The sequence below is a fragment of the Onychostoma macrolepis genome, chromosome 18, assembly GCF_012432095.1.
Source record: "Onychostoma macrolepis isolate SWU-2019 chromosome 18, ASM1243209v1, whole genome shotgun sequence".
Classification (NCBI taxonomy): Eukaryota; Metazoa; Chordata; class Actinopteri; order Cypriniformes; family Cyprinidae; genus Onychostoma; species Onychostoma macrolepis.
In genome coordinates this window covers 26,901,056-26,922,164 of record NC_081172.1, presented here as the reverse complement: position 1 = coordinate 26,922,164, position 21,109 = coordinate 26,901,056, and the positions used below count along the sequence as shown (strand labels likewise).

Genomic DNA, 21,109 nt, shown 5'->3' with positions numbered 1-21,109 from the left:
CCCATTTTGTGATTAAAATTGTAAAATTTCTCAGTTTAAACATTTGTTATGTTATCTATGTTCTATTGTGAATAAAATATTGGCTCATGTGATTTGAAATTATTTTAGTTTTCATTTTATTCAAATTTTAAAAAATGTCCCAACATTCTGGAATTTGGGTTGTTTAATAAAATAGCACATTTATTGTTACTACTGTAAAGCTATGGCAAACTATTATAGGATGTCATTCGATGCTTTCAGAATCTTTACTTTTATATACATTATACACTATGGGAGAAGTGAAAAGCAAATTTTTTTAAGTTATGGCTTTAGACCTACTGTACACAACCATCAAGTCTAAGCTGGTTTTAAAAGCAGAAATATAAATGTATAAAAGTGCATATATTAAAGGTCAGAACTAAGCACTCATGAGTAAGGGCTGATTCACAAAGAATGGGTTTTTCCGTTCCAGTGCACTATTTTTCCATTGTTTTTTCTATGTAAACAAGCACTTGACGGACGTATTTGACCATCTTGCATGTTTTCCTGTCTTGCATATTTTTTGAAACTTTGGTTCCCAAACGTGGTCTTGGAGAACCCCCAATACTGCACGTTTTTGATGTCTCTCATATCTGACACACAAATTTGAGGCCTTGGAGTCTTTAATAATTATCTGATGAGTGTGTTTGATTAGCGAGAATCTAAAATGTGCAGTGTTGAGCCTTCTCCAGGACCAGGATTGGGAACTACTGATCCAACGCTCAAGTGAAAATAAGTTAAACTTGAGAAAAATGCAAGGTCTCGAAGCCCATTTTTTAACAATTCCACTTCCCGCATCTGTGCTTTGAAAAACATGAACCATCTGTCAGGCTAGTTTGTTTGGTGTGTTCCACACGTCAGCTCTCGTCGGCTCACGTCGGCGGTAGTTTGTTCAATTCAACATGTTGAATCAGTGCTGGGGCCTTCGGCAAGAATGAGAACTCTGATTGGATGTTCAGTTTAGCAAACGAGTCAGTGCACGAGAATTAAACTTGAAAGTGATGAAAACGAGCAATTTCTAATGTTACGTGATCTTTCCCAAGCATTCCAATATACAAATATTTTCATTACAACATGAACAGCTTAAAATGAAGAAAGTTAATAAAATAACTGATATTCAAAATGGTAAGCAAGTGCTGCTTGGTTTACATTTTGTATATATGCGTAACTCTTGTTTCGGTTTCTTCTTTTGAATGATGAATATATACTATTGATGGCTGCTGATATAGACAGTTAATTCCTCTCACGCAGGTGCAGAACACACATGTTAGTTTGCAGTTGGCTGTAGTCTGTGCAGTGTTTAAGCACAGCTTTTTGGTTCAGACGCTGCTGACGCAAGGTGACAATACCATCGGCTTTTGTCGCCGCTAGTTCTTTGAAGTCGGCTTGGTGTGTCCCGACCTTAATGGGGTGTTTATACGACAACCATTAGCAACTAAAAATGGAAAACCTTTTATGTGTTTTGGCCATTCATTGACACAACAATGGTGTTTTGAGGTCCTGAAAACGCAAAACTTTGAAAACAGTGCAAGTTTTTGAAAATATACCATTATTGTCTCCATGTAAACTATGAAAATGCAAATTTGTGAAAATGGTGATGTCATGCACAAACGTACAACATGTTCAGTCTATATGCGAATGTGCGTAGGCAAATAGTATCGCCAACTACTGGCCTGTTTTACAACTGTTTTAGTCAATTTTGTGGATCTGTGTGAAGGGGACCATTTTGACAAAGTAATCGTCTGTACGTTAAAACTTTTAAAAAATGCAAAGAACTTTTCAATTTTTAGTACAATCATTGTAATGTAAACTAAATATAAAAATGTAATTTTGAACTGTTAATTATTTTTGTCATCTATTACTGTAGTTTAAGAAACCACATTTAGGAGCAGCATTGCAGACATAGAAAACATCAAGTCCACATTGTGGCATTGATAAGTGACATTTGTGCTCCACTCACTCTCGCAAAGAACAAGCCGCCGGTGCACTAAATTTGAAAGCATTTCTCTTCCTCTATCGCTGCATTAGTAAGGTCTCTATTTGGATTTCACTAGTCTTCTGGGAGTGGTGTGTGTTTATGTGAGTAAGTGCAATACTCCAGGGGCTTTGCCACAGGAAATGCGCTGTAAACAATGTTGGGTAGGCTTGTCCTTTCCTCCCACACTGATAACTTTCCTCACTGACAGTACAGCAAGTGTGTGCCCGAGTCTGTGTTAGTTTGTATCAGTAGGACTCAGGATGCTGGGAGGCTAATTAATCTGAACAAAGATTGGATTGTGGGGAGTTACTTATACAGTGAAAGGTTCTAATTCTTCAAGGCTCTAAGAAACAAGTTACACAGTTTCCACTGTGTTAGAAAATGTTTCTCTGGCCATTCCATCTATAAAAATGTCAGCGTGAATACGGCTCTGACCTTTATAGATTCACTCCCAAGAGCTGTTGCCTTATATGACCTGGAGCCCTGGATGAGAGAAACACTCTTTATTGACTAAAACATCATTTAACATTTCAAGTGTTGCTAAATGAACATACATGGACGGTATTTTAACAGATTTTCTAAACCAGTGTTTCACTGTTTGTTTTTGTTATGCTCATTACAGATACTGTAATATAGTACATCTTAGTTGCTGCATTGGTTTATTATTGTTACCTGAGGGGCTGTTTACACGACACTGTTTTGAACTAAAAATAGAAAACTTTATATTTGTTTTGGTCGTTAATTTACATGAGAGCAGCATTTTGGGAGCTTGACAATGCAACCATATTGAAAATGGGTTTTAAAGTGCAAATTTTTTAAAACAATACCATTATCATCTACCGTAAACTACCAAAAAACAAATTTGTGAAAATGGTGGTGTCGTACGCATGCGTATTACATATTCATTCTATAGGAATGCGTATGTGAGTAGGCGCATAGTGTTTCTATACAAAGTGACATCGCCATCTACTGGCCTGGCATGCGTAATACAGCATTTTTAGTCTTTTTCACTGATCTGTGTGAAAGGGAACATTTTGACAACGGTGTTTTCTGTGTGCAAAACTGTTATTTTGTACAATTGTTGTCATTTAAATTTATGCTAAAACTAAAACCATAAAAAACATGTACATTACTTGAAATAAAATAAACATCAACTGAAATAAAATAAAATATTAAAAAATGTAAAATTATTTTATTTCAGCTATAGTTTCCAAGGCAGCACTTCTCATTTTTGTTTAGTTTAATTTGAAGTACTAAAATAACTAAAGCTAAAAACTAAAACTTAAATGTTTTTCACACTGATAACAATAAAAAATATTGCTTGAGTAGAAAATCAACATATTAGAATGATTTTTAAATCATCATGTGACACTGATGACTGGAGCAATGATGCTGAAAATGCAGTTTTGCATCACAGGAATAAATTGACTTTTAAAATGTATTTTAAATTGTCAAAATATTACTGCTTTTGCAGTATTTTTAATTAAATCAATGCAACCTAGTTGAGCATAAGACTTTTTCAGAAACATAATTTTAACATTTAATCATTCTAAACTTGTAAGTGCCATGTATATAGACATTTAAAAAAATTGACAAAAAGGACAACAACAAGAGGAACTATAAAACAAAAAAAGATACAAAAAATTGATAATTAAACAAAAATAAAATAAAAATCTTCCAAAAAATTATAACAAAAACTATATCATACCAATGGTACTAAAATAACCAACTTTTATTCATTGCATTCAGTTGTGAAAATGGCATGCGACTGATTGTGTATTAGAACTTCTTGCAGCAGACAGAAAAACATATCCATTTACACAGCAATCAGTGTTTAGCTACAGTATTTATATGTTGCAGAAATTAGGGTTGGGCCGATGGCTGATAGACATCGTGCAACCCCCCCCCCATCCATCCTCAATCCACCGCATCCCAATATCGTGTTTGGAAAGAAAATGACGTGTACTTCGGAACCCCTAAAGGGAATAAATACGAGATGGGAGGAAAATACATATTGCAATACTTTCTCTCGCAGTTATATCATTGGGTAATTATACTGTATTGTATACTGTATCGTCCTCAGTCATCTCTCCTTACTCTGTTTATGTGGTAAGTGAAATTTTATGTACTGTAATGTAACAGGCAACCGTTAGGAATCGTTATGTGTTTTCCGTGTCTTTCTTAATATGGATTCACAATTCGGGCACACCCCCTAAACCCCCTAATGTCATCGTCCATCGCGATGTTTCACCGTAGACATCGTCCGATGCCAATTTTGTTGACATCGCCCAACCCTAGCAGAAATGTGTTTGCAAAAAAACCCAACAAAAAAAAAAACTGATTTTTGGCCTACTGGTTTGACAACCTTGATCAAAGCCTTGTTTTATCCTTTGAGGTTTTATATCAGGAAAAAAAAAATCTAAATCAAGCCTATTTATATTTTTTGATCCATGTCTTACTGTGCATTATTCATCAGGGCAACAGTTGTCTTTGAAATATTTTATCAAAATGTTATTACGTGCTCTGCCTTTGAAACTACTTTCCTTTTCAAATGACTAGGAATCACTTTTACTTTTCAGTCACATTTTTCAACCACTTAGCTCCATTCTGGTATATGACGACCACAGTTTATCTTGTTGAATATCCTGGTTCCTTTTGAAATATATCACATTGTTGAAAATAAAGTTTCAATGTACTAAGTTAAGATACGGTGAGTTACAGAACTGAAAACTTCCTCCTCAGTCCAAACAAACCATTAACTGAAACTCGGCTGAACTTCCTGAACTAGGTACAGTTATACATCAGTATATCTTTATTATTTTTCTCAAGATGCTGCATTGTTTCTTCAGGCCCTTCTACATATTTTAATCTATATATGAATGCATTCACAACGTTTCTTACAATTAAATGAATGAAGCAGAAGGTTGTCTAAAGAATAAGGGTTACACTTTATTTTATGGTGTCCTTTTTACAGTGTAATTATACATTTAAGTACAGAGTAATATAAATTAACTACATGTTCTTGTACTTACCTTATGGTTAGGTTTTGGATTAGGATTTGGCTTATTACTTGCATGTAATTACGCATAATTTATTGTTACTATAATAGTAAGTACATGTAATGTGTAACAAAAAAATAAAGTGGTACCAGAGTAAGACTAAAGTCTAAAACTGCTGTTTCTCAGGTCTTTACTACTACTACAGTCAACCTCGGTTGTGAAGCACTTGGTTTGCCAAGAAGTACAATTAAAATTGTTACATTTTCACTTGATTACTTATTTGAAAAGTTTAATTATATATTCATTTAATTACCATCATTTTTGGCAGACCATTTGTTTTACATCACAAAGTCCAGAAAAAATCAAATTAGAATTTCATATGTTTTATTTTTAAATTAAAAACAAATATTAAGAATGTATTATTTCAGTACCATTACCTGATCCTAAATTCAGTGTTGATTGTTTTATGAATTTGTCACAATGTAATTGCAGACTTTTCAAAGAGGCTGTATTTGAATGATTGGGAAGTGTATTGGACAAGATAGCAAAGTAAACACTTTCTCATTTCACATGCAAATAGGGCATTTAAATAAAAGCTTTTAAGGCATAGCCATAACAAAACTACCTGTTTAATTCTAAGCCTTGGTGAAAAGGAAGATGGTTATGAAAAGCTAAATTCTGTTGTTTGTTGCAAGAAATCCCAGTATTATCATTGGACCTTGACTAGCAGTATCACCCAGTGGCCTGTCTTTCATTTTACTGTCTTACATCTTACAAAACTCATGCCAAGATATGAAGATATAGAATACTGTGTAATTGATCATTTATCCAGATGAATTCTCATATGTAACTGAACTCCATTCAGCTAATGCATATAACAATGATCTTTAAATAATCCCTACAGATGTTAATACTTGATGTGTTGTGCTAAACAGAAGTATTTCCCTTTGCTCAGCAGAAAGGAGAAATTTGCACTAAACGATATGCTCTTTGCTGCTAATTAAAAGTGACACTGTTTGATGGAATCTGAATGAGATGCATTTGTTTGTTCTACTGGATGGCTGTTTAGTTTTGTTTATGCAATATATTTCAGGCATTGTTTTGCTTTTTGTGTATCTAGTGCATCAAAGCTAAGCTGACACCTGGTTTTGTCATTCTGTCTTTCCTCTTGTAGACGTGGCATGATTACCATTTGAGATGCATGCCACTTTGTTTTTGCTGTAAGAGGCTTGTTTGTAAGACTTGTAAGAGTGATTCTATCCAGAATTAATGTATTTTTGAGGCTGTTGAGCCACCGTGAACAAAGTTGTCCGTGGTCTGTGGTTCTCATGTCTGACAGCTAGTATTTCCATCTGAATGAGGCTGATAATGGAGGTCTTGTCTTGCTGCTGCAACCCGTTTGATTGGCAGAAATGTTTGGGTATCTTTTTGGCTGGTTGGTTATGTTTATTGTGTTACCTTAACCTCTCTTTAATGATGCAACTTTCTTGTAAGTTGGTAAATGTGTCAGAATTTTACATAAATTTTTGACTTGGCATGTTGAAGAAATTTGTCAGTGTGTTGACACCTCACTTCAGATTGCCAGAAACGTCTAATTAAGCTTCCACTGGAAATACTTGACAGACTTTAGGTACACACTCACCCACGGGCACAGAGAAATACAGCCTAAAGTTTCATATCAGACATATTACAAGTCAGAATACTAGAACAGAACAGAGAATAAAAAAGTTAATATGTATTAGCTTAGTGTTCAGTAAGAAGTTAAACTGTTTGTTTTTGTTTTTCAGAATATATAGGCCTCTACTACTGCAAAAATGAAAAACAGGCCTACTTGCAATGTGTGCCAAAAATGTTTTAATACATGGCTATGTTTGAATAACTATTAATTGAGAAAGCCAAATAAAGTGCATGGGACTAAATGATTTCAAAAGAACATGGTGTTAACATATTGCCAGTACTGTGTCTACAGGAGCGGCACAATGCAACTAAAGACAAAAAATCCTAAAAATGTATTCTGCCTACATTGGATCCAGTGTAGACGGCTTCTATCACGATGCGACATGAGTAACAACGGTTGGGTCTGGTGTAGATACGATGTAAGCAAACTACTTTATATTGTAACCAGTTTTTTTGGTACCAAATGAATTGGAATCATATTTTCAACATTTCTCTCACTTAATCATCCTGCATGTTTCAGGAGTACCTATGATAACTTAACTTAAAATGCAGGCCACTAAAACGAATGTAGGCAGCTCACTAAAAAACAGGGCTTATGTTGTAATTTAACATAAAGTTGCAAAACAATTCTACTTTGTGGCCCATATAAATGCGGCAGTGCTAATTTTGTTGAATCTAGGGTTGCAACTGACAATTATTTTGATAATGGGTTAATCTATTACAGTATGTTTTGATTAATCTGATTTAAAAAGCATGCATTTATTTGTTTTATTATCATAAAAAAAAACATCCTGCATACCCCAGTGATCTCCTTCAAAACATTTGCATACTGACAAAAATCATCTATGTAGGCTATGCTACACATTATGTGCAGAAATGGGTTAAAATAGATATTATATTCTAAAACCTGGCCACAATAATAAGGTACTGGAACTTATGTATGTAAATCATATTACATTTATATCTCATTACAAGTCCAAAGATGCATATTTAACAGAATTATATTGCCATCTGTTTGATGTGCATGCACACGCCAACGTTCGTTCAGAGACAACTGTGAAGTTTAAAGGAGTAGCTCTCTCTGTTTTATAGTGTATTTCTGATGTGTTTTGTCCATGGAAATAACTGGTGAAAGTTTTCTATGCACGTAACTATTTGTTAATCAAATTTGTTGTTGATAATTTTCATTAAAATTTGTGGAAATTATTTATTTCTTCATCAGATTTGAAGAAATGGACGTTCTGCAGTGAATGGGTGCCGTCAGAATGAGAGTTCAGATGAGATGACTTTTTTATTGGAGGAAGCATTATTATGGATTATGGACTTGTATTTTGGCCAGATGTGACTTAATGAAGGGTTTGTTTCTTACAAGCAATTAATGCTGTAATTGGTGGACTTGAGTTGTGGATATACTTGTGGATTATTGTGATGTTTTTATCAGCAATCTCATTTTGATGGCACCCATTCACTGCAGAGGATCCATTGGTGAGCAAGTGATTTAATGCTAAATTTCTCCTAATCTGTCCTGATGAAGAAACATCTCATCTACATCTTGGATTGCCTGAGGGTTGGTACATTTTCTGGAAATGTTCATTTTTGGGTGAACTCTTCTTTTAACAATCCACGTGATTTAATCTAAGTCACCTTGAAAAGTGCAAACATTAACACATAGCTACGGGTGTCAAAAGTGGCGCCAAGTTAGATACATTTAAAGTGCTGTGGGCCCTATGAGATAGAGCTGATGAGCTATTATTAAGCAATAGCCTTCCATCAGGTCTTAAAGACGTCACCTGGCCATGTAAATTCAAAGATCAAATATTTATTACCCTCTCCATGTCTTTTTTCGAGTTTCAAGCACATGCAGTGTTGTTTAGGTTGAGATACAGCAGGCCTGACTGGGGGATCGGTGCTCAGAGAGGTGCTGACTGGAGGAGTGCCAGGCCTGATTTCCTCCGGCTGACACATGGGCACCCCCGCTGAGAGGCTGATGAGCGATTGTCATCGTTACCTGGAGCAAGACTCATCCACTTTCGATCCCCTCTGAGTGGAATCAAAGGACAGGGAACTCCTAAGGTTCGATGAGAGAACAATCCCTTGCTTCTTGTTAAGCTGGAGGTAGACGAGGGCCTCTTTGATGGGCTGCTCTCATGGCAAATCAGTACGGTCTTTCTGTCAAGAGCATCTGATTGGGTATCAGAGGAATACAAGTTCTCTCTGAGACGTTCCGTAATACATTACCTGTCAATCTTCAAAAGAACATTATAATTTGGCGGTTCTGTTTCATGACTTTTATATGAACCTTGAACAAAGGAAACGTTAATGGTCCCTTCACGTGTGTGACAGTCTGTTATGGACAAATAAATGATGTAAGTGGTCTTGCTGGTGTCTGCGTTTATGAAAATACACAGTAGACTTTTTCCAAGAGCTGTGGAATTTGTCAGATACACTGATACTACAGTTGTAGGTCTGTTTTTTAGACAAGGCTATGCTTTTGAAATGGTATAATCGCTTTGTCTACTTTACAAATGGTTTGACATGTAAAGTCATTTTAGAAATGCATCCACAAGCATTTAGGAATGCAACACATATATTGTATTACACAGAAAAGACAGGCAAAATCAATCTTTTTAATGTTTTAAATAATTACGTTTTTTTTTTTAAGTCTTCAATATATTGGCTTTCAATATAGCAAAAAACTCAAATGTTTTTAAAATGCTGATATCTGATAAATGTTATTTTTGTCTGATTTTATGAGGTGCTACCATATAGTCTAGAACACCATAAGATATTATTCATGCACTAAAAGTGACTCCTATTGGTAAGCGATTTTTGACATTGCAGTGTTTCCACATCCAGGCAGGTGGGAGCTGTGCTTGCATGTACTTGTTCCCAAGATGGCCATGGAGTGAACGGACTTGCTATTAAAGGACTTTTTCAAACACATTGTTTTCTATGAATGTATGCACACTGATGGTGACTACGACTCCAGGGGCTGATCAAAATCCTGCCATGAAACAGAGTGCCATTCACAGATTTCCATGAAATTTCAATGACATCTGTTTGGGACAAATATATGTACATTCTGAGTTCACCCTAGGCTGAAAGATTGCCCATTTTGCCTGTTTTTGGAAATTTTTATTTATTTGTTTGTTTGTTTGTCACTTGAATATAGTCTGTGCTTCATTTTAGATACTTAGATTCACTGTTATGAACTGCCGCCTTGAACTTGAAAACACAAGTACAGAAAGACGTATTGATGTGCAATACCTGTGAAATGTTTTAGGCACGGCTTATCTTCCTAGGTGGCTGATAAACGCTACAGTTCCATGACATACGCGTCATTCTACAGATGCCATCAGCATTCTTTAGGCCTTTATTGCTTTCATTGAGAAACATTTGCGATTGATATACTGATGCAAAGGGCATGGGAATCTTATTATCATGCAATTATTTGCTGGGATATAATTTTATCATCATGGCATGATATTTGGGGCATGACTTTTATTATCATTATCCCCTTTGGAGTGAGAATGGGTTGGCTTTTCTTATTTTTTGAATGGATGTCAGTGTTGGAGAGGCTTCAATGCACTGAATTTAGTACCCTGACTTTTATGAGGAAACTGATTACTTTATGGGAGAGAATTTTGTCTTTTTCTATTATTTTTTTTATGATAGCCACATGATTGACTTTCATACAGCTGAAAGATTCAGAATCAGATTAAATTATATATATATATATATATATATATATGTATATAAAGAGAGACATGCAAAATATGCAGAGCAGGGGGGTGCGAGGACTGGAATTGAGAACCGCTGCTGTAAACAAAACTTTGTTCACTCTCTCGTGAACGTGTGTACGACAGTTAGCGGAAGCTAGAGATAAAACTTTATAAAGTTTTAAAATATGGATACTTTTCTTACACAAATGCATCAATTCGCTTCAGAAGGCCTTTATTAACCCCCCTGTGCCGCGTGGAGCACTTTTTATGATGGATAGATGCACTTAATTTTGCTTCAAAATCTTGGCCACCATTCATTGCCATTATAAAGCTTGGAAGAGCCAGGACATTTTTTAATATAACTCCGATTGTATTTGTCTGAAAGAAGAATGTCATTTACACCTGGCTTGAGGGTGAGCTAATCATGAGGTCATTTTCATTTTTTTGGGTGAACTATCCCTTTAAATCCTGGCCACACTCTGCTATACTACTTAAATTTAAAGTTGTACTGCTTTAAATTAAACAAATGGTATAAAATGGTATTTGATTGTCATTTTATGTTGACTTCAAAGCTTCCTTCAAACTGATGTTTAAATTTAGTATCATCCAGTGGAATTCACTGAACACACACTGCATGCTTTAAGTAAGTTTTGCAGCGGATGCTCTCTCATTCTGTTTTTAGAGACTTTTGTGTGAGATCATATTATCACTATAAAAGGTGTGATTTGCCTCATTATTGACTGTCTTCCAGCCGATGGAACGTTTTGGAATGTGAAGACAGAACTGAAATGCCTTTTCTCTACACACACCCACCCACACATAAAAAAACATATACGCATACACGTAGCCGGCCACTATCTGCAACACACTATTAAACACAAGCACCGTCACTGTCTCTTATGGCTTGTTGTTGTAGCAGGGCCGGAGGAAATGTCCTTTCCTTAACAGGCAGTGAGCTATGGAGGCACTCTTCCATGGCAGGCTGTGTGGAGGTGTGACATCAGATGAATCCTGTGATAAAAGCAGGCTGGAAGCCCGTCATATGTGCACACTGCCTCTACTGCCAGGTTTCACAGCATGCCCTGTAATTACACTCGTTGAAAAATTGCACGCCAGATGCATTGTGCTTGTTAATGTCACAACAGGAATTTTGCTAAGTGGCGACATGCATGTTCTGTGCACATTGGATCATGTTTAAAGGGATAGTTCACATAAAATGTGGAAATTCTGTCATTATTTACTTTCCCTCATGTTATTCCAAGTGCTTGTGCTGTTATTTTTTGTAGAATACAAAGAGATTTTCACACAACTCTTTTTTTTTATTTTTTATTTTTTTTCTCCATACAGTGACAGTTCGCAGTGACAAGTCTGTCAAGCTCCAAAAAAAGGACAAAAAAAGCACCATTAAAGTAGTATGGCATCCATGTGTTATATTCCAAGTCTTCTGAGGCCATATGATGAACTCCTATCACAACCATGATATATTTTTGTATATTTCTGAACAAGTACTTTCTTTTTGGGCTGTTCCTCAAACAAATAGATATTACGGCATCAGAAGAGACTAGTCTATGAATATTGTATGAAAGAAGCAAGTGAAGATTTTTCCAAAATTCTCTGTTCCACAAAAATGAAAAATTACCATATGAGTTTGAAATGACATGAGAGCGAGTAAATAATGACTGAATTTTCCGTTTTGAGTGAACTATTTCTTTAAAGTTAAATGAGAGTGAATGTAAGAGAGAGAAAATGAAGTAGCAAGAAAAAGAAAATAAATCTTGCAAGGTCTGAGAGGCAGCAGGGTGGATATATGTGACCTTTTAAGAAATGTCCTCTGAACATGCTTCTCTGCTGCTATCTAGTTTTGCCCTTTGAGCTTGTATTGTCTTGTAAGGGAATGTTTTTTTTTGTTTTTTTTCTGTTCTACCCCTGAAACTTGGGAGGTAATGACACATAGTGTCTCTTAGTATGTGTGTTATAGGGAGTGGTTCCAGCTGGTTCTATGACCACTTGCAGCTTTTGCGAGTCAGTTTGAGTGTGTGATGCTTTGTGACAGCTCACACTGCTCTGTCATCCTTCTTGAATCCAGTATTCTATCTTATTCTTACTGATTTATTATTAAAACCCAGTGTGAACTTATGCAATTACGTAAAATCTTGTACTCGTTCTTACTGGCATATGTCCCATCATGCAGTGGTGAGAACAGCTAGTGTTACTCTTGGCAGTGTGTTCATTACACCAGATGTCTAAATCAAGAGCTGTGTTCCAAAACCTATTGAGATGCCTACCTAGGGAACATCTTTCGGCATCATGGGTGTGCTTCTGACACAAAGGCTGTTGAAAAAGCTCAAGTTAAATTAGGCTCCTCAGAAAATTACTAGTATGGGTCAAGATCTAAGGCAGTCATTCTGTCATTAATTACTTACCCTCATGTCTTTCCAAACCTGTAAGACCTTCGTTCATCTTCGGAACACAAATTGAGATATTTTTGATGAATTCCGAGAGCTCTCTGACCCTCCCATAGACAGCAAGGATCCTAACACGATCAAGGTCCAGAAACTTAGTAAGGACATCATTATAATAATCCATGTGACATCAGTGATTCAATCGTGATTTTACGAAGCTACAAGAATACTTTTTTGACGCAAAGAAAACAAAAATAACGACTTTATTCAACAATTCGTCTCCTGTGCGTCACCCTGGCACCATTTTGGAGAGTATCACATATGTAAGCAACGTATGTACTGTCTATGAGAGGGTCAGAGAGCTCTCGGAATTCATCAAACATATCTTAATTTGTGTTCCAAAGATGAACGAAGGTCTTACAGGCTTGGAACGACATGAGGGTGAGTAATTAATCCCTTTAAGTATGGTTCTGATATCCAATTTCCAACAACAAAAAAAAGATGTCTGAGAAAAATATCAGTAAAGCCATTATTGCTCAATCTCTACACATTAAAGACTATTAACTATCAATCTCTTAACATATTCTATTTAGATTAGGATGCTGACTTAGAAAGCAACTGCTTACTGTATGTAAACAGTAGGCAGTGAGGCAGCTCACTGAGGTTTGAAACAGAGCCAAGAACACCCCATTTACAAATCCCAGCTCAGCGATTCCCTGAAGGTATGAAGGCGGCATGTTGTGATGGATGGCATGTTCTACACTTAATGGGCGAGAGGAAGAAACGACAGCAGCTCAAAGTGACAGCTCTGTGGAGATGGACAGCAGATCTACAAGCCATTACCTATAGAGATAAAGAGACAGTTTGGAGAGCTGAGGTAATACAGGAGGGAAAAGGAAGCAAAATGCCCACTAGGGAGACCTCAGTGGCAGAGGTGTGATTTTTCCAGGTGTTTCCGATTGGACAGCAGCAGGTGTCCTCCCCCTTCTCCCCTTCAAGACATCCACTTCCATTTTATTCAACCTCTGATCTTGTGTAAAGGCAGGCCTTTTAGACATTAATGCTCTCCGTGAAGGTTTTAGGAAAGTACTGTGGTTGTGGATCAGCGCTGTAGTGGTGATGCTGTCTGTCGGTACGAGAGGTGAAGGGCGCTGCATTATTGATGGGGCTCATTCAGCTTGACTGAGCAGACTCGCATCTCAAACAGATTATTGACCAGCACCCTGGAGTCTCAGAGCTGGTGCATGGCATGAGATGATATACATGCTCACTCAACACATCGGTGGATAACCTTGTTATGCGGTCTCAGTGCTTGGGTGACGCATAAGGCCACAGATAAAACCTGATGCTGGATTAAATTCCTGTGTTTATCTCAGTTAGAAGCTATGACTAGGCTTAAGCATTTTCTTGTGTTGTGCATGGTTTCCAGGGCACTGCTCCGCAGTTACTAAGGTGTTATGAGGGGTTTAGTTTGTTGCTGTCACGTTTGGGCAAAACTGGTCCCAATTAACTTTCATAGTATTTTTTATTTATTTATTATTGTTTTCCATACTATGAAAGTCAAAGGAGATCAGCGACTGTTTGGTTACCCATGTTCTTCAAAGTATCATATTTTGTGTTCAGCAGAAGATACAAACTCATACAGGTTTGGAACTACTTGAGGGTGAGTAAATGATTAGTTTTGGTGTGAATTATCCCTTTTAAATTTTAGCTCCCTTTCAAATCATGAATTTTATTTGAATTGGCCACACCACATAAGATGTTGAATTGGAATGACATGAAGAGAAATTTAATTCAGAATTCAAAAGATTCAACACAGTTAATGCCTTCTGAAAGTGTTAAAGGGGTCATATGATGTTGGTGAAAAGAACATCATTTTGTGTATTTGGTGTAATGCAATGTGTTTACGTGGTTCGAGGTTCAAAAAACACATTATTTTCCACATACTGTACATTATTGTTGCTCCTCTGTGCTCCGTCTTTCTGAAACGCGCCGATTTTTACAAAGCTCATCGTTCTGAGAAGTGAGGTGTGGTCTGATTGGCCAGCTATTCACTGGGTTGTGATTGGCTGAATACCTCAAGCGTGTGACGGAAATGTTATGTCCCTTACCGTATTGTGATGCCGTGTCCCTGCGCGATGAGACTAAAACAATAAAACCCACTATAAATGAGTACACACTTGAATATTTGCATTGTACTGTTCTGGAACAGTGTTGTAAATATAACTTAACCACTGATTTCTAGTTGTGTACTCATTTGGAAGGTCAAACAAAGTACTTTTGCTTTCACAACGAAACACAGCGTCTTCACGACATGGCAGTGGCACTACAGCGAGAATAAAAGTTACACCGCCTTTCATTGCATATACGTTTGGGCGGTGTTATGCAAATCTCTATACAGTGACGTAGACATGTGGGGGGGGTGTTTGAACGAGCCGTTTTAGGAAGGCGTGGCAGAGTCTTAACTTTTATAAAGAATATCTCTTTGGCTTTGAGACTTTAATCTTTGCAACTTTACAGATCTTATTTATACACAAACAGCTTGTAACACTCCAAAGACAAAGGAAACCATGAAATCGAATCATATGACCCCTTTTAATTTATTTCATAACTGAAAAATGAAAATTCAATGCAGATTTCAATAACATGTCACGTTTCGAACATCCATCGACACATTATAAAGTTTTTTGTTTGTTTGTTTTTTGTTTGTTTTTTACAAACTTAGCATTGCTAGTTTTTCTTTGCATTTTAATTGATTTTCATTTTGCTTTCTCATATACTGTTATCAAATTTCATCCTACATCCTGTTTGCAACCTCATCCAGAAGTGGATGATGTGCTGTTGTTTTTATGGAATGTGGGAAAAATCACATCACATCCTGTTGCCCTTTGCTGCAATGTTTTCTTTAGTTAGGAATCATGGCTAATTTATCCACATAGAATCTGTAGCCATTAGAATTGAACCCTGTAAGTGGAATGTTCCAGTGTTTACTATAAGTGAGATTGCAGTGTTCCTCCCTGAACTCTGCATTCTGCATGCATGTTTGATATGTGAGATTCAAAAAGCCAGAAGTTACAGAAATGTTATTTCTGTCTGCTCTTGACCTTGTTAGGTCAAAAAGTGGGCAGAAAATGAGCACAAATTTATGCAACTGTATGGTGCACAAAAAGCAGAAATGGAAGAAAATTAAAGTCATCAAGTACAAATTACGAGGAAATATGGCCTCAACTATAACCTTATGTTCTCTTTTCAGACCTCTCTGCTGTTTTTCAGTGTTCAGTGTTAATGCTATTGATAAATTTGAACAAAGCGATCCATAAGGCCCCACTTAAATTGAAATTAACAGCAAAGCAGCCATAGGATTGTGAATTGTATGGAATCAACTTTTGATCTTTCTGGAATTACAAGCCACCCTTGTGGCAGATCAGTGTCAGTTTGTATATTAATGCTGGTCTATCTAATAAGCATTACAATTCATCCTCATGGCCTTTCTTGATAGATGGTCAATGAAAAATTTACCAAAACAACAGTCAAAAGTGCAAAGTTAGTATTCCTCCCTGCCACATTGTGAATGCCTACATATTGCTCACTTGACAAATCTTATGCTCTTAAGCTTGAAAGAGCCATTTTCCAATCCTGCCTTTTTCCAAATAGAAGATTAAGGAAAAAGTAATGAGAAACCTTTTCAGAGTTTTCTTTGTCAGAGAGCTTTTGTTGGTATTTGGTGGAGCAGTCGGGTCTATCACCTCTTTTAAGGCATGATGAAATGGCTTTTCTCTGCAGTCTCATTACCGTTTTTGATCGAGTTGCTTAGCATTTCCTGCTCAAGTCCTTTCCACCCACTCTTGATGACTGAGATGTACATTTAGCACTCCAAATGAGAACTCATTTACTCTCAGCAGGGAGTGAAGATTATGTATTTGCCTTTTTATACAGACTCCTATAAGGTTGTGTTGAAAAGAGGAGACACCTTTGACTCAAGTGGCTTTGATTTTGGTTTGATTTTTATTCTTAGTTGGCTTTCATGTGTTTGTAAAGTCTTTGATTGAATGTCATAGCTTAAGATATTTTATGCACCATGTTAGTTCTGTTAAATTGTTCTGCAGGAGATACATACATTTCATGGTTCAAATCTCTTTTTCTTTGTTGCAGACCTCTCGGCAGCCGTGCAGAAGTTCTCCCTGTCGTTACAGGAGTTCCAGTTTGAGTGTATTGGTGACGCAGAAACGGATGACGAAGTCAACATTGGTAAGTGTGGGGTAAACGGCTGATTTGAGGTCTGCTACTTCTAATACCGATTCAGTCTCGTAGATATATATGACAAATCACAAATGAGATTCCTTTAATATCTCAATTCTGTCTCCTAGACAGCAATTAGAATAAATGGAGAGCAAATGCAAACATTTGCTGAAGTCTCCTGCTTAAATGTTGTCAAGACAAAAAGACCTCATGGAGCTTCAGAAGATATCTCATTAATCACTCGAACTAGGGCTGTGCGATTAATCGATTTTTTGTTTGATTTAGATTTTGGCTTGCAGCAATTGTGAAAACGATTATTGTGCCACATTGTTTTCCTTTCCATTACAGCGGTGCGTTTTCTACTCTCCATAAAGTCCCAAACTTAGCATCCAAACCAGTCAAATCATGTAACAAGACTGCTGTAAAAAGGAGAGTTCGGGAACTTGGACTTGGGACTCACACTCAGACTGACTTGTGTGGACTTGTTGTCAGACTTGACTCATACATTTTGGACTGGAAATTTTTCAGAGTACAGACAAATTTATGTCATGTATAACATGAAAGTTAGAAAAAAGAAATTTTATGATTAATAAACATCTCCCACTCAAACTCAATTAGTTAAAGGGTCTCCACCTTGGAGAGTATTCACATAAACACTGTTGTTTATGTGAATTTCAGTGTTGCGGAGTAACTACTTACATGTAACAGAGTTACGTAATTTAATTTAGGGGGGAAAAAAGTGTAATTAAATTACAATTACTTATAAAAATGTTTACAAAGGGGGTTACATTTGAATATTCTCACACACACACACACACACACACACACACACACACACACACACAGACAGACAGACAGAGATTTAATAGATTTCTTTCCCAGATTTCACTGACTGCTCTAAGATATGAGACACCAATGTTTCAGCTTTGGACACAGAATAGGATTCTTACTCGATAACTTGCATTGTAGTTGCTTTATTTTTTAATATTAAGGTTTTAAGACTAAAACTAAAGTTTTAAGTTTTTTTTTTTTTTTTTCTAGGCATTGTTAGATGCCAGTGATTCCTAGATATGCACAGCTAATCTTGATATGCATAATCTTGTTATGATTTTAAATCAGTATTTAACCTCACAATGATCTCAAGGCAAAAAGAGGTGCTAAAGTCTGATTTTGTGGTGGCTGTCCTTTAAAGTTATTTTTTATAATCTTAATTTAAGTGATGAAGGATTTTGAAAGTCTTACAGTAATCAGTGTTGAGTACTACTGTAAGATTAGCCCTTCCTGGTTTAAATGCTTGAAAATGAATAATGAGAAATTTAGAGTAATCAAGTATCAAGTAATTAAGTAATCAAATGTATTCAGTTACATTAAGTAATTGAAAAAGTTACACTACTTATTACATTTCAAAAAGGGTCATTTGTAATCTGTAACCGGTTACGTTTCCAAAGTAACCTTTCCAATGCAAACAGACGATCAGACCTTTTCTCATCAAATCCAAATATTTGAATCAAATATTAGATTCAAGACTGAATTACGTATAAGGGCTATGCTGTCCACACTTTTTTTCTCTAAACTCTTACTGTACGTCAACAGTTGTCTCATTTGTCTATTTTTATTCCTCATGAGGAGTTTTAGCAGAACATCTGAGAAAGTTGATTCCTAACCAAGAAGTCCATTAACTCGCCTAAGCTATGAAAGAGCAACTTCTGAGCGATAAAATGTTCCTTCAAACCCATTAGAGACGATCTGCTTAACCATTCTAAGATCATCTTAATGGAAACTTCTCCTAATGTTCTGAGCAATAGTTTCCTTCCTTGATCCCAAATGTCCCGCACACTGTCCCAGATGGCTGGGATTGTCATTTTAATCAAGACCTATCCCTGGAAATTCCATATGAGTTCCTTGGAAGAGTCACATAGACGGATTTCTAGGCTCTTTTTTCTTCCACTCCGACTCTTTGCCTTTTGGCTATTGATTACAATCTTTAGCATGTGAGCAGTAACAGAAGGACTTACAATTCATCGTTTTGATTAGTAAATGCATTCTTGTATGAAAGCAAGCATCGGGCATGCTGATATCCTGTCCCAGTCCAGATTTAGCTCAACAGCTCAAGGCAGGTCTCAGTGAGATTGCCTGCCCAGCATGCATAATGTATTGTATTGATTTGCTTACATTCCAGACAAAAAGGTCTCAACTCAGCCCTTTAAGAGATCAGAGTAACTAATTGTGATTTGTGTCAGAGATTAAGGAAAATGCAGACCGCTCACCCTCGGTGGGCACTGAGCAGATGTGCTGAGAGTTCATACACCCTGATGGGTTGATCACTCATTCTGTTCTGTCTCTTTATGCAGCCATTCATCTCTTTCTATCCTTCTCTCATTCCTGCGTTCTCTCCTTATGTGTCATTACTTTGTTTATTATCTTCCTGTCCTGCTCTGTGCATTGTGTGCTGGCTTGACACTCAGACCATCTGCATCTAACAGTTGGCTTCCAGTTTTTCGGTACTCTGAATCGCACAAGCAACCTGTCATTTAGCCTGCTACCTTTTCCTCTTCTTTTCCCAAGCAATCTGATGGGGAAAAATCTAATTAAATGTGTTGAGGTGTGGTAAAGCAAGCTCATAATGGAGTTCAACTTGGCTTTTTTCTATCCCCGTCTGGTCGCCAAATAGGAATGGGGTGAATTTTTGCAGTTTTCCCCCTATTTGTATGATTAAAAGGAATGTTGGGTGAGCCGGCCACAGCGGGGATGTTTTGGGAGGTAGCAGCACAAAGGCATCTTTACGGATGTTTAGCTAATGGACCGCTTTAATGGACAGAAACGTTGATAGGTAGGAAATGATAGGGCTACGGCTATTGATTTACATGTGTAATGTCGCAGATGATTTTGGTTTGCATTCCATGGACAAGTGAATGTTGATGAAACCTGTGGCTGCATGTTAATGCCATCTCTTGACATGAATCCAGCATTTTGTTCAAAGTCCTTTACATATTGTGAACAAAAATGGTAGGCACTACAATACTTATATATTACTCCATATAATACTCCAATATATATATATATATATATATTAGTGCTGTCAAACAATTAATCACGATTAATCGCATCCAAAATAAAAGTTTTTGTTTACATAATAAATGAGTGTGTACTGTGTATATTTATGTATATATAAATACAAACACATGCATGTAAATATTTATGAAAAATGTTATGTTTATATATTAAATATATTTATATATAATATAAAATATAATAATATAAATATATAAATGTATATACATGTAAATATTTTCAAACTATATACTGTATGTGTGTGTGTATTTATATATACTAGTGTTGTCACGGTACCAAGTGAAAATCCACGGTTCTCGGTACCAATTTCGTACCATAACACTATTTTTAATAATAAAGTCAAACAAAAATAAAATGTACAAAAATCAATGCCATTCTTTATACTTATTTAAATTGTGTTTCAAGTTTTTCCGCGAGTAAGAAAAGTATGAAAAACAGTAAACAGTGAAGTTTCACCAAAATTTAATTTGCCTTTTAATTAATTAATTAATTTTATTTTTGGTAAATAAAGGGGATTTACTATTAAAATAAAAATATGGAAGAAATATTGTGTGATTATTTCTTTAAAAACAAATATAATTTTTTTTTTAACAGTAGTAATAGTATCACATACATTCTACTAAATAATAGTAATATATTTTATTACTGTCCATTACTGGCACGATGTCTTTAAGATACACTTTTATTTTGACGGGTTGCCGTGAATACCTATACATTTCTGTGTGTAGCTATATGATATGACGCTGGTTTTACTCAAATGAAACGGTTAAATGCTCGTGAAGTGTCATGATGTTGTTTATGTATTTATGTCCTCATTGAGACGGCAGATGCTGAAATCACCGCACGCTTCAGTGTGTGTAGTAAAAAAAAAAAAACGTGCGTCTCTGCCATTCACATAGAGACTCGGAGAACATGCGGGATTCATATCTGAATTGACTTTTGCGGCTTAATATTTACAGATACTTGTCCATGTCGCGCTTTGATTTAAGTGTAATGACCTAC

The 21,109-nt window shown here is 36.2% G+C and overlaps 1 protein-coding gene across 4 annotated transcripts in view; it reads left to right on the top strand.

Annotated features, from left to right (window-relative positions):
- The window catches only part of LOC131524270 (rho GTPase-activating protein 42), a 109,362-nt gene that overhangs the window by 10,919 nt on the left and 77,334 nt on the right, over nt 1-21,109 (top strand). For all 4 annotated transcript variants that reach the window (XM_058751231.1, XM_058751233.1, XM_058751232.1 and 1 more), the window contains exon 2: nt 16,949-17,044. In XM_058751231.1, the coding sequence (XP_058607214.1) occupies nt 16,949-17,044 (96 nt within the window). The remainder of the gene's footprint in view (nt 1-16,948; nt 17,045-21,109) is intronic.